Source organism: Truncatella angustata (assembly GCF_020726525.1).
Source record: "Truncatella angustata strain MPI-SDFR-AT-0073 chromosome Unknown BKA67scaffold_1, whole genome shotgun sequence".
In the NCBI taxonomy this organism is placed as follows: Eukaryota; Fungi; Ascomycota; class Sordariomycetes; order Amphisphaeriales; family Sporocadaceae; genus Truncatella; species Truncatella angustata.
Window position 1 is genome coordinate 4,730,928 of NW_025763381.1, and position 18,234 is coordinate 4,749,161.

At 50.6% G+C, this 18,234-nt stretch overlaps 4 protein-coding genes across 4 annotated transcripts; 3 read left to right on the plus strand and 1 right to left on the minus strand.

The window, feature by feature from the left end:
• Positions 1-476: 476 nt before the first annotated feature.
• On the plus strand, positions 477-6,860 carry BKA67DRAFT_589848 (adenylate cyclase, ACY; the record flags this gene model as incomplete). The annotated part of the gene is made up of 4 exons (XM_046104514.1): positions 477-531; positions 673-1,968; positions 2,089-6,602; positions 6,660-6,860. The coding sequence occupies 4 exons, from the start codon at positions 477-479 to the stop codon at positions 6,858-6,860; spliced, it is 6,066 nt and encodes a 2,021-aa protein (XP_045964464.1).
• A 3,798-nt stretch (positions 6,861-10,658) lies between these two features.
• BKA67DRAFT_48485 (uncharacterized protein) lies at positions 10,659-11,786 on the plus strand. The gene has a single exon (XM_046096917.1). It carries the CDS (start codon positions 10,996-10,998, stop codon positions 11,668-11,670), a length of 675 nt encoding a protein of 224 aa, XP_045964465.1. The 5' UTR covers positions 10,659-10,995; the 3' UTR covers positions 11,671-11,786.
• A 1,114-nt stretch (positions 11,787-12,900) lies between these two features.
• BKA67DRAFT_509857 (GDSL-like Lipase/Acylhydrolase) lies at positions 12,901-14,286 on the plus strand (the record flags this gene model as incomplete). The annotated part of the gene is made up of 2 exons (XM_046097273.1): positions 12,901-13,062; positions 13,120-14,286. 2 exons carry the CDS (start codon positions 12,901-12,903, stop codon positions 14,284-14,286), a joined length of 1,329 nt encoding a protein of 442 aa, XP_045964466.1.
• A 270-nt stretch (positions 14,287-14,556) lies between these two features.
• Positions 14,557-18,234, minus strand: BKA67DRAFT_547664 (eukaryotic ribosome biogenesis protein 1). Its single transcript, XM_046101466.1, has 11 exons — positions 17,512-18,234; positions 17,372-17,382; positions 17,038-17,244; positions 16,775-16,983; positions 16,603-16,707; positions 16,283-16,449; positions 16,148-16,200; positions 15,759-16,071; positions 15,414-15,699; positions 14,978-15,349; positions 14,557-14,831 (listed from the first exon to the last, which is right to left on the minus strand). The coding sequence occupies exons 1-11, from the start codon at positions 17,927-17,929 to the stop codon at positions 14,702-14,704; spliced, it is 2,271 nt and encodes a 756-aa protein (XP_045964467.1). The 5' UTR covers positions 17,930-18,234; the 3' UTR covers positions 14,557-14,701.

The window sequence follows — 18,234 nt, forward strand, 5'->3', positions numbered from 1 at the left end:
CGCCTTTTCCCTTTCCGCGCCAGTTGGGCGCATTTGCCTTGACACATACGATACGCTTGCTATCTGTATGAACTCTGGGTCCGGAGCAGTCAAGAAGCTTCGCGCAAGCTTTGGCCAGACAAATGTTTGCTTGCCTACTTTGACTGCTTGGCTGCTTGACTGCCTGCCTGCTTACTTGCTTGCTAGCAACATATGCACGCATTCTCTCCTTGAATGAATGAATGAAATTAATCAATCAATCAATCAATCAATCAATTTTATCATTTTTTTTTTTACTACCTTACTTTTTTGACTGACGGGAGGCTGCTTTTCCGCCCTTGTTTAGGCCGGCGCCCTCTAGCGAAGAGTCTCAAAACTCGCCGTCATCGAATGCGAATTTCAATGTCAATGCCAATGCCAATGCCGCACGCGCCGGCATCCTGTCACCAGCTTCCACCACATCCTCGGGCAGTTCGCTGCTCTACGACACTCGCCGGATGAGCGACCTCGCCAATTATCGGCGCGACCTGGCCGTCCTCGATCCTTCTGGCGGTCGAATCCCACAGATTCAGAAAGAGCCGCCGTCCGCCGGGCCGACGCAACCATTGATTTCCTGGATGGCGGGCAACACTGGCGCAGGTGCAAGTCCAGGTGCAGGCGCAGGCGCAGGTGCAGGTGCAGGTACAGGTGCAGGTCAATTGCACAATGCGCCCTTGAGTTCTTTTGGCACAACATTCTTTGATGACTCCAGCGATGCTCTTTCTGTCGCATCGCAGCTGTCCCCAGCTTTTGGGTCCAGTTCCAGGTCTAACTACAACAATCAATCAAGGATAGTGGAGACGCCAGGAAGTACCGACTCGGCAGCCTACTTCAACGATGAAAGACGGCCGTCAGTGGCGAGCGTCACAACTGCAAGTAGCCAGGGTTCAAAGAATAGTACCACCAGAGGCGGATTTAAAAAGCTACAAGGCTTCTTTGGGGAGGAATATCCTGGTCGCGATGGGTCCGAAACGAGCCTGCCGACGACCTTGGGCGGGCCTGTGAAAGAGCAGCGCTCCTACTCATTTAATCGACCCACTAGGGAAAGGAACTATTCAAATGCCACTGACCACACCCGCGAAGCTTCCCCATCCTCATCGCGACCTAGGACCCCAGTGCCCTCCAGCGATGTAGTGCCATTCTTATACCAAGACGCTGACGATATTGGTAAATACGGCGAGGCGCCTGTTCGCGACATACTTGCTGGTCCAGACAAGGAGCGATACCAGGATAATGCAGGCCCGCTGCCTCCCAAGACCTCGTCTTCCTCACGGTCAGCCCACTCCATCGTCCACCTACCAGGTCACCATCACAGGCACAAGAACAGCAATGAGGATTCTCGATCCTTGAGACCCGTCGTCAGCCGAGAAGACTCCGTATCGAGTGTCAACATCATGAAGGACCGCGGCGGCTCTGTCGCCACCGGCGGCGCCAGGCGAGCTCAGAGTCCAACGCCAAGTGCGAACAATCTTCGCCTCGCATCCGTCGATGGCTCCGATTCACCGGGACATAATGGCAAACGGGGCATTCTCGATCGGCTGCGCCATCGTAAACATAAAGACGACCAACCATCCCGCCTTCGCGAAATGCCAACTTCCTCGCAGTCACTTGTGACGCCCAACTCGTCTAGGCAAAACCTCGTCAGCAAAGACACGTCCCCGTACATGAACAAGCCCCTGCCTCCGATCGATCAGACGCAAGACATGCAAGGCCCGCGACCTGCTAATCAGCGGCAGGCGACTTTCAACAACAAATTCCCCTTCGCCAAGAAGGGTCGCTCGAATAAATACGACGAGGACGACGAATACATCGGCCCGAAAGATAGAAATGATGCTGGGAGGATGTTTCACCTCGACACGGATCTTAATAATATGGAAGGCATTCTGGCTCATCCCCCACCCCTAACGCCCATGGACCCTGCTATATTTGTCCCACAGGAGGCGGCTCAAGGTGCTCAAGTTGCTCAAGTTGCCCAAGTTGCCCAAGGTGCTCAAGGCGCGCAAGGCGCGCAGGGCAGGCAAGGCGGGTCATTCGGACATGGCAGCCAGGGGGGGCTTGAGAAGATACCAGAGATCGAGAGGGTCAATTCCGGCAATGGAGCATGGGCCGCACCGGACAGCTGGGCCGTCCGACGCAATGCGGAAGAACAAGCTCCTTCCACCGAGAACCTCGAAGAGTCCGTCATTTTGCCACGACCAGAAGAAAAAAGAGCGGCACATTGCATACGGGTCTTCCGTGCCGACGGCACTTTTGCCACTATCCAGTTGCCCCTGGACTCCACAGTCTCCGAGGTCATGTCTCATGTCGTTAAGAAGACATACGTGCAAGACGGCTTGGAGAACTACCATATGATCCTCAGGAAACATGACCTTGCACGGGTCTTGGCGACTGTTGAGCGACCACTCCTCATCCAGAAACGGCTTTTGCAACAAGTCGGGTACGAGGAGAAGGACCGTCTTGAAGACATCGGCAGAGAGGACAATAGTTACCTTTGCCGTTTTCTATTTCTCTCGGCCAGGGACAACGACTATGCAGCTGTTCGGAATGAACTTGGACTCACTAGGAACGCCAAGTACAATCACGTGGATTTATCTGGCCGCAACCTGATTACAATACCTATTAGTTTGTATTCCAAGACCAGCGACATCATATCCCTTAATCTATCCCGGAACCTATCATTGGACTTGCCCAGAGATTTTATTCAAGCATGTCCTCAGCTAAGGGACATCAAATTTTCCAACAACGAGGCACGCAAGCTGCCCATCAGCATCGGGAGAGCCAACCGTCTAACATATCTTGATGTGTCCAACAACCGCTTAGAAGAGCTCGAACATGCTGAACTCGGTAATCTGACTGGCTTGTTGAAGCTCAGTCTGGCCAATAATCGGCTCAATACCCTGCCACATTACTTCAGTGCCTTTAAGTCGCTGCGCTCGCTGAATGTGTCGTCAAACTTCCTTGACAAATTCCCTCCTTTCCTCTGTGATCTAGAGGGATTGGTCGACATAGATGTCAGCTTCAACTCCATTGCCGAACTACCTGAGGAAATTGGCAGAATGAGGACCCTAGAAAAGTTTGTCATGACAAACAACAGATTAGCCGGCGCATTGCCATCGACTTTCAGCAATCTTTTCAATCTTCGCGAACTTGATTTGAAGTTCAACACACTCACGGCGATCGACGTCATTGCAGAGCTACCAAAGCTTGAGACTTTGTCCGCCGACCACAATAAGATTTCGCAATTCATTGGAACTTTCGACTCTATGCGAAATTTGAAGCTTAATTCGAATCCAATCACTAAGTTTGAAATAGTTGGGCCAGTTCCGACCCTGAAAAACCTGAATTTGTCTAACGCTCAGCTTGCCAGCATTGATGGATCATTCAACAACATGTTGAATCTGGAGAGACTCAATTTGGATAAAAATTACTTTGTTTCGCTACCCAATCAGATTGGCAATCTTCGAAGACTGGAGCATTTCAGTATTGCCAACAACTCAGTCGGTGAACTCCCGCCAGAGATCGGCTGCCTGACTGACTTGAAAGTCCTCGATGTAAGAGGCAACAATATGAGGAAACTGCCGATGGAATTATGGTGGGCTCACAAACTGGAAACATTAAATGCGTCCTCAAACGTGTTGGGCGATTTTCCCAAGCCAGCATCCCGTCCACCCCAGGTTCCTGGAGAAAACCCGAACACGCTTGGGTCGAATAACACCAAGCCAATGCCCGGACTTCTTTCGACGGCGTCAAGCACCGAGGATCTACTTCCTGACGGAACAAGGCGACCAAGCCAAGCATCAAGCACATTACTCAGCGTTGGCCCGTCTCCTGTTCCTGGAGGGCCTGATAGAAAGAGTTCCGTCGTTTCCGTTTATGGCAAGGGTGGCCGCAAAACATCCGTAATGTCTAGAAGTACGACTGGCAGCACTAACGGCACTACCGTTACTCCATCGATGACTTCTAGGAAAGATTCCGGACTGTCTGGCAAGTTAGCCAATACTTTTGCTGGCTCCTTGCGTAATTTGTATCTTGCAGACAATCAACTTGACGACGACGCCTTTGACCAAGTCACACTTTTGGGAGAACTGCGTGTACTAAATCTGTCCTATAACGACATAAGCGATATGCCACAAAGATCAATAAAGAGCTGGCCTCAGCTCGTTGAGCTCTACCTATCAGGAAATGATTTGACAAGTCTCCCCGTCGATGACCTCGAGGAGTACAGCTTATTACAAATACTCCACATTAACGGAAACAAATTCACCAATCTGCCCGCGGATATTTCGAGAGCCAAAAAGCTGGCTGTTTTGGACTGTGGAAACAACGCATTGAAGTACAATATCTCGAATGTTCCTTACGATTGGAATTGGAATCTCAACCCTCAATTGCGGTATCTCAATTTATCCGGAAACAAACGATTAGAAATCAAGCAAACTGGATTTACTGGCACGGCGTCACAACACCGAGAACAGTATACTGATTTTTATCGTTTAACCACACTACGCATTCTTGGGTTGATGGATGTTACCCTTACTCAGCCAAGCATCCCAGATCAGAGCGAAGACCGACGTGTGAGAACTTCAGGTTCTCTTGCTGGCCATTTACCATACGGTATGGCAGATACTCTTGGCAGAAATGAGCACTTATCCACAATCGATCTGGTCGTTCCCAGATTCAACTCTTCGGACTCGGAGACTCTGTTGGGTTTGTTCGATGGTCAGGCTCTCAGTAGTGGTGGCTCTAAGATTGCCAAATATCTTCATGAGAACTTTGGCCATATCTTCGCTTTGGAGCTCAAAGCTCTAAAGACAAGACAGAACGAAACCCCTCAGGACGCCCTTCGTAGAGCCTTCCTCGCTCTCAACAAAGATCTAGTGTCGATTGCGTCCTCGCATACCGAGGACAGACCGCAAGGTGCTCATCGTGGGTCATCGGCTCCACTAGTCCTTAGCAAGGAGGATTTGAACTCGGGTGGCGTCGCCACTGTCGCTTATCTACAAGGCCAAGAGCTCTACGTGGCTAATGTTGGCGATTGTCAAGCGATACTTATCCAGTCCGACGGATCCCACAAGATGCTCACGCGACGGCATGATCCCGCTGAGCCCGCCGAACGTCAACGCATCCGCGATGCTGGCGGTTGGGTGTCCCGACAAGGAAAACTCAACGACTTGCTTGAGGTATCGCGTGCTTTTGGCTATGTTGACCTGATGCCTGCTGTCCAAGCAGCACCTCATGTCACGCAGCTCCATATCACGCCGCAGGATGAAACGATTTTGATTGCCACCAAGGATCTTTGGGACTACCTTACCCCTGGACTTGCAGTAGACATTGCCCGATCGGAACGAGGTGACCTTATGCGAGCGTCGTCGAAGCTGCGAGACCTTGCTATGGCTTACGGCGCATCTGGAAAAATCATGGTCATGCTACTTAGTGTATCTGACCTTAAGCGCCGTCAAGAAAGGTCAGCACGCCTGCATAGAGGTCAGAGCATGTCACTGTACCCCTCTGGCGTACCAGATGAATTCCAGTACCCCGCCAAACGGGGCAGAAAAGCAAAGGGAGAAGTTCTAGACTCCACACTGCACCGGCTCGAGGCTGAAGTTCCAGCTCCGACAGAGAAGCCGTCGATCGTCTTCACTGACATCAAGAATTCAACGAACTTATGGGAGATGTATCCTTCTGCTATGAGGTCGGCCATCAAGCTACACAACGAGGTTATGCGACGACAGCTTCGAAGAATTGGCGGTTACGAAGTCAAAACGGAAGGCGACGCTTTCATGGTTTCCTTCCCAACAGCGACTTCAGCACTATTGTGGTGTTTTGCTATCCAGACCGAGCTTCTCAAGGTTCCATGGCCGGCAGAGATCCTAAACTCAGTTACTTGCCAAGATGTTATGGACAACGAGGGCAATCTAATTTTCAAAGGTCTTTCTGTAAGAATGGGTATTCATTATGGTGAGCCCGTGGCTGAGATTGACCCTGTCACACGACGAATGGACTATTTTGGACCCATGGTCAACAAAGCTTCCCGTATTTCAGCTGTTGCCGACGGAGGTCAAATCACCGTATCTGCCGATTTCATATCAGAGATTCAGCGCTGCCTCGAAACCTACCAAGAGAGCGAGCGTAATGGCTCTAAGGTTGCCGAAGACACTTTCGATGAAGACTCTACGGCGACACAGATTCGTAGGGAGCTTCGGTCGCTCAGCTCTCAAGGTTTTGAGGTCAAGGAAATGGGCGAGAAGAAACTGAAGGGACTTGAAAACCCAGAGTATGTTTATGCATTATATCCACATGCATTAGCTGGTCGTATCGAACACCACAACCAAGATCGCCCTACAACAGTAGACAAGCCTGCTGTTCTTGAGCCCGGCAGTGAACTTGGATTCGATCCTGAGATGATATGGTCTTTATGGAAAGTGTCATTACGCCTCGAGATGCTTTGCAGTACCCTCGAGGAAGTCACCGGCAGGGGGCTGCAACCACCAGAGACTGAGCTCCTGGAAAGAATGAAACAGCGTGGCGGAGAAGTCACCGAACGGTTCTTGTTCAATTTTATGGAACATCAAGTGAGCCGTATCGAGGTAAGCATACCATATATCGACATATGCCTGGATGATGTAACTGACTGTGCATGCTAGACCTGCGTTACAACCTTGACCGTTAGACATCTGGCCGCTGGTCGCGGCCCAATCTCTCAGCTCGACGATCTCCGAGCGCCAATGCCTGCGATCCTTGATGGCATTGCTAAGCAGCTGAGGCTTCTCGAGCTATACAAAGCTAAATATGGCCATCTAGAAGAATTCGAAGAACTCGACGGGAGCGACACCGAAATGGAGTAGGACTGCATTCTTCAACACCATACCTGATTTACCAAATATACTATACCCCAACGCACAAAGCTCTTGCTTCACGATACCTAAATTTTAGTATCCTTTCGACCGGGCCGCTTGGTTCGGCTATATATCTATCAACATTGTAATGTGCTACGAATAGGATTCGTGCGTTTCATTAGTCTTCTGTTTTTGGCCGGCGTCCTGGATACCTCAGCAATGACACGGAGAGGAGGTTTCTGTATAAGGAGAACAGACGAACAAACGTCCCGTTTTACCAATTGGCTACAGAAAAAGATGATTCCTGCTCGTTTACATCTATCTAACCTGGAGATGATTCGTACTATTATCTGGGACGGAAATTTGGGGAGTTGCGCAGCAACTTTTGAGTGCGGAGTGGATTGCTAGGCCACACCACGCGATGTGAAGACTTAGCTGTCTTGGTTTGTACGGCATGTCCGGTCGTAGGGTGTGCAGTCTTGTGTGTCACCATTACTGCATTGATTAGCTAACATAGAGTGGAGGTATGCTCGGAGGTCCCTGGTGGGACAAATACCCCTTTTTGTGTATTAGCCTAGCATATGCTATGGTGTGATAAGTAACCATAAAGCAACGAATTGATAGCATTGAATTATACCTGATTGCTAGGAACAAATATTCCGACACTGGCTATGTGGAACCTCTGTAGCTCTGTCATGAAGTAAAACTCTTTATACTAGTCGATCCATTCATCTGTCCAGTAGTCATTTATTTTCCCATCGCTCCGCCACCACTACTTAGTTCTAATACCTGTAGCTGAAGCCGTATTCATGTTTGCAGTATCGAATGATATATCTGACAGCACCACCTCGGATAATCATAACCCAAAGCATCATCGTTGGGCAAGTTCCCAATTACGAACTTGGTGTGTGCTTCAAGTAAGACTCAAAAAGGCTACGGACCATTGTCTCGAGACTAATATGCAATAGCCTGGTTTTTATCAGTGTGCTGCAGTCGCATATCGGCCCACGAAATTGTTGTCAAATCAAAGAGATCGAATAGTGCCAGGATACGGAAAGCTTGGGAAAACAAACGACATGTGCCAAAGCCCTGCTTCTTTGGAAATTTGGCCAAGGAGCCCGCATGTAGTGTCAGCGTCGCGAAGGTGGAGTCTCCCGGTTAACCTCTATGACGTCCAGCCGTGAACGTCTTAGCTCTTGCTGGGGGGCCAATTCGTAGCCGGTGTAGTTGAGATGCTCTCATTGATATGTTGCTAAATATGTGGTATTATTGATGGATATTATGTCAGCCTTCCATGGCGAAGGCCTAGGCTCGACCCGAAAATCTAAATACGTCGTCGGTATCCGTTTCGGTTAATGCAGAGTCGATCACGTCCAAGTCTCTAATGACAAATGATGGCGTTCAGACTTGCATAGCCGTTGTGTCGCATCAAGTCTCAATACCTTACTGACGAGATCGCGTTGCATGTAGTAGCGTACATTCAGTAATCACCTCTCAATTGGCCGAGCCTCGACGGAAGCAAGTCTTTGTACACGGCGTGGCTGTCCTCGCCTATGCCAGATCAGGGTAGCTGACCTGTCAAGTCTTGAATTTGTGTGCGCCCCATAACATAAAGGAACCATAACGGGGAAATATTAAGCGCTATTGCTCAACGGTCTACATACTCATGAATCCACCCAGCCTCTGTGGGCTGGTAGCAAGGCTGCTGGTTTCAGGTATGAGTTGGTGAACGAAAGAGTGAGATTGCATCAGCACTAGGCACAGCAACGCCCCTTTGAGTCTATGGCTTCTGGCACGATACTCCCTTTGCGTAAATCTCGCGAATAAACGTTCCTCCCAAGATTACTGCATTCGATGAAAGCGAGTAGCACTACAAGACCTGACCTGAGATATGTTGGAAAGCTGCGGGAGGTGGCCAGCGTCCGACGTTAGGAGCTGGTAGAACATGATTGCCGCGAGATGGCTGCTCAGACAATCACCTATAACGTTGCACAGATCCACGGTAGTGGTACAACGATATTGTCCGTCCACGCAGAGAGTGGCCGAGCGGCACTTTTCAGGGCTTACACAAACCAACTCCAGTGCGATGAAGCTGAAAGAAGCGGCGTTGGCCTTGCAAATATGGGGCCTATGTAGCCTAGACCAAATGCAACAAGGAGGTATGCTGGTCGATGCAGCTCTGCTAGGACTGCGTTGTTCTTCTAGAAGATTTCTAGCGGCCTCGCTTAATGCCTGATAGGGCTTTACTGTATGTAGGACGATGGATCCCTCCCTGGTTGCTGCGACCTGTGACCGACCCTCCGGTCCTTGAAGAGGCTAAAAGTCCTGGACTACAAGACGCATGGCATGTCCTATGGAACACTTACGACCATGTAGAACGCAGTCCAGGATGAACCCCTTGTTTGCGCCCTTAGAGCATCCATCTGATCGCAATAAGTAGTGTTTATCTGCGCCCGAGCCCGCAGTGCTCCAATGGGAGCCAACGTCGAGATGAACCATATGCACACGTCTGCTTGGGGGAGTTCCCGCTCTGTATGCACAAGCCCGGCTTTGGAAACGAATCATATTTCCTGAGCCCTCTCGATAGGAGTTCGTGCTGTACAGAACGCATATATGTCGAAAACTATCGGTACTATTATACAACTGGTCTTTCACCTATCGTGTTAAATATGTATGTGAATCACGAGGTTTACCTTAAAAGTTTTATCCATCTTGCCATGCATGTGAACTACCTGGCATGGCACCATTACTAGGCGGTGTCCTTGCAAGGTAATGTGTTGTGCGACCTGGAATTTACTCACGGGTACATGACCCGGACAACACAGCGGTCGTACTTGCATGGCATCCCCGTCTACAGTACTATGTCGGCAAAATACCTCGCTAGAAGCCGGAGCGATGTTGTGCAGCCGGGAGATATACGCGGTGGGGGATTCTTGTCCTCGTGATGTTTAGTCGTCTATCACTGACCGCACCGCCGCGCACTACTTGCTTTCAGTACAACCACGGAGATGGCTCTCTGTCTCACAAACTTCTTTTTGCCTTTCTGGCAATTATGGAGCCCTTGTGTCTTAGCAGGAGACCGACTAGAGGATCGCCAGGAATAGATAGTATTACAGCACCGCAGGTCCAAAGTGCCCTCCGTCTTGACACTCGCTACCTCAACTCGTGCTTTGCGGAAGCAATCCGCGGCGTCGGCACGTACACGACATCATCTTTGTACCCTGGCATGATGTTATTCGTCAAATGGCCAAATATGCGTCTAGAAGCTCACAGACTGCCCAGTAGGAAGCAGTTCCTGTATCGCTTGTCTCACTTATCGTGGTCTTCACGCGACCTATTCGGGGTAAGCGCCATGAGAGCAACCTATAGTGAAAATCCCTCACCAATTCCGGAGCTTTTTCCAGTTGCTGGGAAAAGATTCACCTCGTTCATTACCCACAAAAAACATTCTAGGGCTTCCCTTCCATTAGGTTAGGCGGTCGGGTCTTTCTGCACGCTGAATACTGTGCATACCTACAAGGATATGTCCATATGACCCCCTCGCAATCGTCATTTGCGGTGCACATGCATGTAACTTTGAGGTGCAGGACACCAGCAGTACAGATGACTGACCTTGCTTCAGGCTACCCGTATCCAACGCGCTATGTAGTCGAATCAATTATGTGCCAGACGCTTGACGCTCCGGAGGGTCGAGCGACGCGACGCAAACCCAAGGGACCTGTAGGATTTTGAGCCGGGAGAAACGAAGAAAAAGCAACTGCAACTATCAGCACCGCCCATCTTCTCAGTATTTAAAGCACCAAACGTACGCTCGTAGTTGAGCAACGTTTAGTTTGCGTGTTCCTTGCCAAACCTCTTTCTCAGGCCTTGTCCTTTTCCACGTTGGACTGGACGACGTCGAAGCTTTCGGTGTCATTGCATCAGCGCATGTCGCTTAGACGCTATACTGTCTGATTGTGCAACGCTGGGGCACCACCCAAGCTGGCTGGTCCTGTACCGCTTGATACTCAGTTGCAGATACCGTTTGCTTGATTTCGGATTCCTTTTTGAAAGAAACCCTCCCTCAGATCTGGACAGCAACATATATCACCCATGTTTGCTGACTTTTACGCCATCTCCTTCATCCCTTGTTGAATCTAGCTAAATGGAATTGTCCAAGAACATTCCAATCGATTCACAGAGGGTTGTGGAGCCACAACACACTCGTAATCGCCCTCCGCATCGTAATGACGAGAACGTCCACTCTACCCAAGTCGACGGCCCAGCGAATATGCCAACTCGTCCAACCCCGAAGCCTAGCCCTTGCCCTTCCATTGCCGGCGTGACCGATATGGAACTTGATCTCGGAGGCATACATTTGCACGACTGCGGCAAAATCGCTAGATATCCGCCTTCGCTTGAGAGCGACAGTACACTGTCAGCAAAAACATACGTCAACCAGGACTTGAAAAATCAAGTTGACTCGATCGACTGGATGCTCCAGAGAGCCGTCGAGCCTACTCAGCTCACAGTCCTTGCTCTGCAAACTCTCGACTATGGCAACAATACCCATGGCTACCACCACGACCTTACCGAGTGGTGCGAGAATGGAAACATCTTCGTACACGGTCGTCTCCATGCCAAGTTGAGCGACTCTATCCTCCTGCCTCAAAGAGCCAGGAGCCATATCACGGAGCTCACTAGCTCATCCTATGACATGCTGTTGGATGTCACTGCCGCAAATGGCACAGATAATGACATCAGTGGAACTGGTGCGGCCTTCCACGACGTCCCACGAGCTCCGAGTTTCGAAGACGATGTCGACATGATGGGGACATGATGTATTATACAGTTGATGATGGATGAAATTTTAACGTTGCGGAGTTTGGGGTTTGAAAAGGCGAGGTTGATATCTTTTGGTTTGAATTGGTATAATCCTGTTGGAACTACTCTCTTTTCTTGGCGCCATATATAGCTTTTGCGGGGGCTTCTTCGTCTCCATTGTTACCGTTGACATGTTACCTCCTCTATTACCACGCTTTGAGTGTTAGCAATTAGTCTAGGGGTTCCACAATGCTGCAGAATTGGCTACTGAAACGCAACGCTATTCATAGTGCACGCATCAATGCAAGCCTGAATCTTGTGCACCACGTATGGAACCATATAGGACACCTGGGAACCACTGGGACTAATGACTTGAGCCAGAATGTGTATATCTCTACCTGGTTGATAGCTGTACGGTGGTAATATGAAGAGGTCTAGATGAGTGTGCACACTAATGCGTGTGTCACTTCCATGATCGATCGCCGGTACAAGATCTTTTGCGTACCAGGTGTTGTTCCTAACTGAGACATCAAATCATCCCAGTTCGTACTATGCGTACAACACCGAGTGGCACGACGTTATGACATTGGAACCATCTCAGCACATCGTGTGCCACACTCGCGGCTCTATTGGCCGTGTACCTTTTGTTCGGCCCCAAAGCCCAACTTCAGGTGAAAGCGATAGCCACTGGCGCTGTCCTCGCCTGTTCAACTCACCGAGACCAGCAACCATTACCCCATAAGTTAAGTCTTCAGTGCTTCTCCGCAATTTCGCGTCCCGGAGAGGGGTGGGGTGGGGGTTAGGTATATAGCCTGCATGCGGGGTCGGAGCACTTTCTCCATGACAAGTCATCTCTTCTCCAACTCCATCTTTTAATTTTTCCGTCCGCTAATGGTCTCGAAAAGTGACGAGATGCAAATGACTTCAATGCAGTACCCGCTCTTGAGGATGGAGGACCTCATCCAGGCCCGGGCGTCACGGTACTGCCATTTAGCCTATAGTCACTAGCTCGAGGGATAACCGCAAGCCTCATGGAGCTGGCTGCGGTTGGGGAACTGCTATGTAACATAGCTTGAATCCGGAAACGTGGAGTGCGGAGTGTAGTAGAATTTCAGGGCTCGCATGTGTATAGATGTATATATAAACAACTCAGAACAGCTGCGAACATGCTCGGGTGGAGCCCTGGGGACTGTCGTCTTGGGTATAGTCAACCATAGTGGTAATGTATAGCTCATCGCGCCACACTATGGCGCCTCTCCGGACGATTTTGACAACGATCTTGTTGCTGTTCGGCTCACTGGCAGCCGCCAACTCGAACGACCATGGCCATCAGAAAGGAAAATGGGTCGATATCTGGGCCTCCATGCCGCAGCTTACTGAATCGGCGAATTTGCCCCCAATACCATTTGTAAGACGAGGATCTCCACCTGTAGGGTGATCGTCAAACTGACAGATAGACTTACAGAACGACACAGGCGTAGTCTTCCAGAACAGTACCATCCGGCAGACCGTTCGCGTGACTCTTGCCGCCCCCATCGTCCGCCTGCAGATCTCCAATGCCTTCGGGGTCTCCGACCTGCCAATCACGTCGGCATCGATCGCTCTGCCTCTGAACGGATCCTCCGGGACTTCAGCCGTCAAGGCATCGTCAGTCAGGCCCTTGACCTTCTCTGGAGGTAACACGCACTACACGATCCCACAAGGCGCACTCGCAGTCACGGACCCCGTCTTTGACTTCCCCGTCTCTGCCGGCACGATTGTGACCATCTCGCTGTACCTAGCAGACGGCCAGACGACGAATCTCATCACATCTCACCCGGGAAGCCGGACGACATCGTACTTTGTGCGCGGGAACAGCGTCAACGCGAGCGATCTCCAGATCTCGGACCCGAGCACCCAGAAAGCGGACCATTGGTACTTCATCTCCACGCTCTCGGGCTACGTCGCCCCGCCATCTTCGGGCTCCATCTCGGGCGCTCTGGCGATCGTAGGCGACAGCATAACCGACGGGCGCGGCAGCACGACCAACGGCAACAACCGGTGGCCAGATGTGCTGTCCGCGCATCTGCAGTCCCGCCGCGCGACATCGGGCATATCGGTGCTCAACCTCGCGGCCGGCGGCAACAGGGTTCTCCACGACGGCCTGGGGCCCAACGCGCTGTCGCGGATCGACCGGGACGTCCTCGGCGCCGGCAGCGTGAGGTACGCCCTGGTCTTCGAGGGCGTGAACGACATCGGCACGGCGGCGACAGACGCGGCATCGCAGCAAGACGTCGGGGCGCGGCTCATCGCCGCGTACGAGCAGATCATCACCCGCGTGCACGCCAGGGGGATCCCGATCTTCGGGGCCACCATCACGCCGTTCAGCGGGCCGGGACAGACATACTCCGATCCGGAGCGCGAAAAGACACGGCAGAGGGTCAACGGGTGGATTCGTGGGTCGGGACGATTTGATGCAGTAGTGGACTTCGATACACTGGTGAGGAATGCTACGCAGTCGGATCAGTTGAGCGAGCTGTACAATGTGGGTGATTATTTGCATCTGAACCCTGATGGATATAAGGCCATGGGCGAAGCGGTAGATTTAGCATTGTTCGAGAGGTTTGGGGATGGCGTCTATGGAATTTTGTGATTATACAGAGTATCTCAGTCAGTAAAATGAAAGGAGACTGTTTAGACCAGGCAAACAAAAGTAAGTGTCGGGTAGTCATGCTGACGTCTGCCTGAAGATGGGGCCGTCATAACTGCCTTACCTGCGACGTGTGAAATCGGTTAGCAGCAGCGACTGGCTGCATGCTGTCTGCAAAATTTGCGTTGACTAGGCACGAAAACGAAGCAATCAAGACAAGAGCAGTCATGATAATGTGGAGACACAGATCGGCGGGTTAGGAACCGGACCAATTAGACAGAAGTGTATATCAAAAAAGTACGAAAAGCTCGAGGGCTTCTTATTCTCTAGAACGCCATCCAGTAACTCCGTAAAGGTCTACGACTTCTTTCCAGCTAAATGACCTCATATGTAGTGGCTACATCGCTTATGCCGAGTTTTAAGTCCATAAGCGTATTGTACTATCCGCTCCAGCTGACACACACCAGGGGTGTGTCGGGTGCCAGTCAAGATCGAGAACTCCTAATTTTGCTACGACCTTGTGACCTTTCAGCGATTTCAATGGGACACTATAATTGGAGTCAGTAATTACTTCTTCATGAGTCGGAGGCTTCGAGTATGTGGAACAGTCATGAAGGGCTCAATGCCTTTGAGAGGCACATCCGTACTGGAGTATACTCCATGGACATGCCGAAAAGGGTAGAATGTTGCTTACATGGTTGGATCCGCCATCATATCATTTACAACCTTTCCGTGGAAAATCTGAAGAGTTCCATCATCCGAGGCATCCGCAAACAGAGGATACGTGCGGTGGAACTTGACAGCTCTGATTGCTTCGGGATGGAAGCGCATCGCTTTGTATGGTCGATTTGACAGCTCAAGGTCATGCCAGAGAAGGCGCCTATCATACGAACCAACGACCAAGTTATCACCGCCAGGATGCACATCGAAGGAAGATATCCATTTGGCACCTGGCTGGATAGCTTTGACCAATTCTTGTCTCTGCAGATCGTAACACCTGATTGTGCGTTGCGTTGCCACAAAGAAGAGCGGCCCAGTGGGGTGGAAGGCTGCAGTTTGGGGAAGTCTTGGTGAACGTTAGTGAATTTACCATTACCAGTAACTATATTGGATATTCGGATTCAACTTACCCAGCGAGTTTACGGAAGGGGATTTGTGTCAAATGTTTGCTGAGCGTATGTATCGCTACTGCAGATCGCTGGCCGGAAGGAGAAACAGTGGTGAAGAAGTCGCCTCTTCTGTGCCAGCTGATGGTCTTCACAGGAGATCGCACAGTGATCTTGAGAAGGACGCCTTGCTCCTCGAGTTTCCCGCCAGGTCTTGCCCATTTACCGGATGGCTCTTTCTTAGCTCCGTTGGCCGTCGTTGGTTGCTTACCATTGAATGTAGCGAAACCAAATCCAGCATTGAGGATATCTTTGACCCACAGTCAGTCTGATGATGAATTGAGAGAGAATTGAGTTGGTAAAACTGACCTCGGCTTGCTTCGTTGAGCTCAGGGCTTGCATGTTGGGGTACAATTATGAAAATATCCTCAGCTGCAGCGGCTGACAGAATGAACGCGTCACGTCCAGGACGCCAGCGGACAGCGTCGACCGGTTCGTCGCTGCTAAGTTTTATGCTGTCGAGCTGGTGACCGGTCTCAAGCTCCCAAACTCTCACTGTACCATCATCTCCACCGCTGGCAAGGAAGCAACCGCTGGGATCGATCGATACTGAGCGAACTCGCCCCTGGTGCCCCGTGTATTCGACTGAAGTCACCGTAGGGAACGGTTTCAGCTCCTCTGGCTGAATGAAAAGTCAGTACAACACCCACAAACAGCATCGAACTCACCAGCGCTGTCGTCTGAGGAGAATAACGTACCTTTGGTAATTTGGGGAGCAAGCTCATAGGATCAATATTGAGCCTGTTCTTTCCTGTTTTACGGAAAATATCCATGTCAGTCAAGTTTGCCCATAACAACAGGGAACGCTCTTTGGGTGCATGTCGATTACGTACGAACTCGGGGAGCAAGATAGAGGTCGAGGCAGCGCTCAAAACGCTCTTTCACAAACTCAGAGTATGCGGGCACGACCCTAAGCGAGCTATACCCTTGAGGCAAGTAATTCTTTTCTCTCTCTTCGGGTTCTGTTTCTTCCCAGGCCTTCTTCTCCTCAGCCGTTGGTCTGCAGAGCTTCAAGTCAGCGATTACGTCTTTTGGGTTACCTGGCGAGGTTTTGGGAGCCTCAACAGCAGTTGCAGGAGCACAAAGACTGTTCCCGTCATTCTGCTTTCCAGACACGTGCTTGGAAGGATAAAAGAAAATCATGGGCGCTTACAAATACTCTGGAGGTGGGTTATAAGACAAATCATAACCGGGGGGTTGTATCTTGGGCGGAGGTATGTGCATGACATGAGGATCATAAGGCACTTCATCTTGCCACCTAGACACACATTTGTCAGTTGATCAACACCTTGGGCACAATAGAATGTCTTATACTATGCACATACATATCAAATAGAGGCTCGTCCTCTTCTTCTTCCTCGCGTGCTCTCTCCTCGGGCGACTTGTATGGGAGAATGCGGCCTTCTTTAATAGCCTTGACTATTTTCATGATGCGCTTCTGTTCATGCTTGGAGGGAAGGAAACGACGCTTGGGCTCGTTGGCAGCGCTAAGTGGCATTTGTTCTTCGAAACTGGTGAACCATTCGACGGTGTCCTGATAAACGTGTTAGCCAAGACAGATGCACACACGGCAATATGCTTAACTTACAGGATAAGGGTCGTAGTCTCCTGGGACTACATTTTGCTGTACCCGACGTAGCAACTCCAACTCGTCTTGGCTCAATGACAGTGGCTTGCCCGTCTGAGGATCTGTCAAGCCAGTCCAGCCCTTGGGAACCTCGATCGTATCAAGGAGTTGATCCAAAGCATCTCCGGCGGCTGGACGCATGATTCTTTTTCCATCAATATTATATCCCTTGACCTGACGTTAGCGATCGCTCCTTTATGTTTGTTTGGTTAAATGGGGTTTCGCAGAAGCGCAAGAGACGATTTCAGCCGATATGCGCTTCCATACGGTTCCGTCTTTTCAAGCATGTACATACAATATGGGGATCTGCAATACAACAAATTGATTAGCTTCATATTCTGAGATAACGGACAGTATTCGGGATACTGGCTTGGTTGAGGCAGTTGATCAAGCCTGTCAAATGGCGTGCAGGGAGAGGTTGTCTTGTATACATACAGGAATCGTAGAAGCTCAAGTCAATGTTGCCAATTGTGTTTTCGCCTTCTTGGGCATCGGTATCATCAGAGTCATATCCAACATCGACCTCGTCATAGACAAATCGTGTGCCACCCAGAGCGTCCTGTTCCACTCTGTAGTTGGGACCCTGGTCCTCTTCAAGCCCGCTTCCAGTTACGACGGTGGCTTTGTCGACTTGTTCCTCCTCATCTGATGGTATGTCGTCACTTTCGAGCGCATCGTCCTCGTCCTCGTCCTCGTCTTCGTCTTCGTCTTCTTCGCCGCCATCGCTGCTCTCATCCGAGTCGTCGTCAAGAACGCCTTCGAGGAGTCCATCGCCGAATTCGTCGTCGGAGTGAAGGGCGGCATCTGCCTCTACCACAGAAGCCTTGCGCTTCGAACTGGCCTTTCCAACCATGTTGAACGCGGGGAGGTGGCAATTATCCTGGTGCACTTTCCGGCTTCAATTGTTGCCTGGTTTGTTGCCGTTGGTATATTCCCAGTGTACGGGGGGTTCTATCGAATGCAATAACGCACGAGGCCCTGTGCCAAACGATGGGAAGGACTGGAAGGATTGAAACTTTTAGCGGGCCACTCTTTCTGCCGCCCCGCCAGAGCTCTGTAAAATTTTGACCGCCTACTTTATTCGTGGCCAGGCTCCGAGGGGCAGCTAACGCCAGAATGCCTTATGAGTTCGGTTCACTGATAATCGTCCCCAACGTC

What these genes read in the sequence shown, in the direction of transcription:
- BKA67DRAFT_48485 (XM_046096917.1), top strand. Translation starts at nt 10,996, where the DNA reads ATGGAATTGTCCAAGAACATTCCAATCGATTCACAGAGGGTTGTGGAG.
- BKA67DRAFT_547664 (XM_046101466.1), bottom strand. Translation starts at nt 17,929, where the DNA reads ATGGTTGGAAAGGCCAGTTCGAAGCGCAAGGCTTCTGTGGTAGAGGCA. An exon ending in GAGACTACGACCCTTATCCT is followed by an intron (nt 16,984 to 17,037) that starts GTAAGTTAAGCA and finishes CACGTTTATCAG; the next exon opens with GACACCGTCGAATGGTTCAC. An exon ending in GACGAGCCTCTATTTGATAT is followed by an intron (nt 16,708 to 16,774) that starts GTATGTGCATAG and finishes ATGTGTGTCTAG; the next exon opens with GTGGCAAGATGAAGTGCCTT.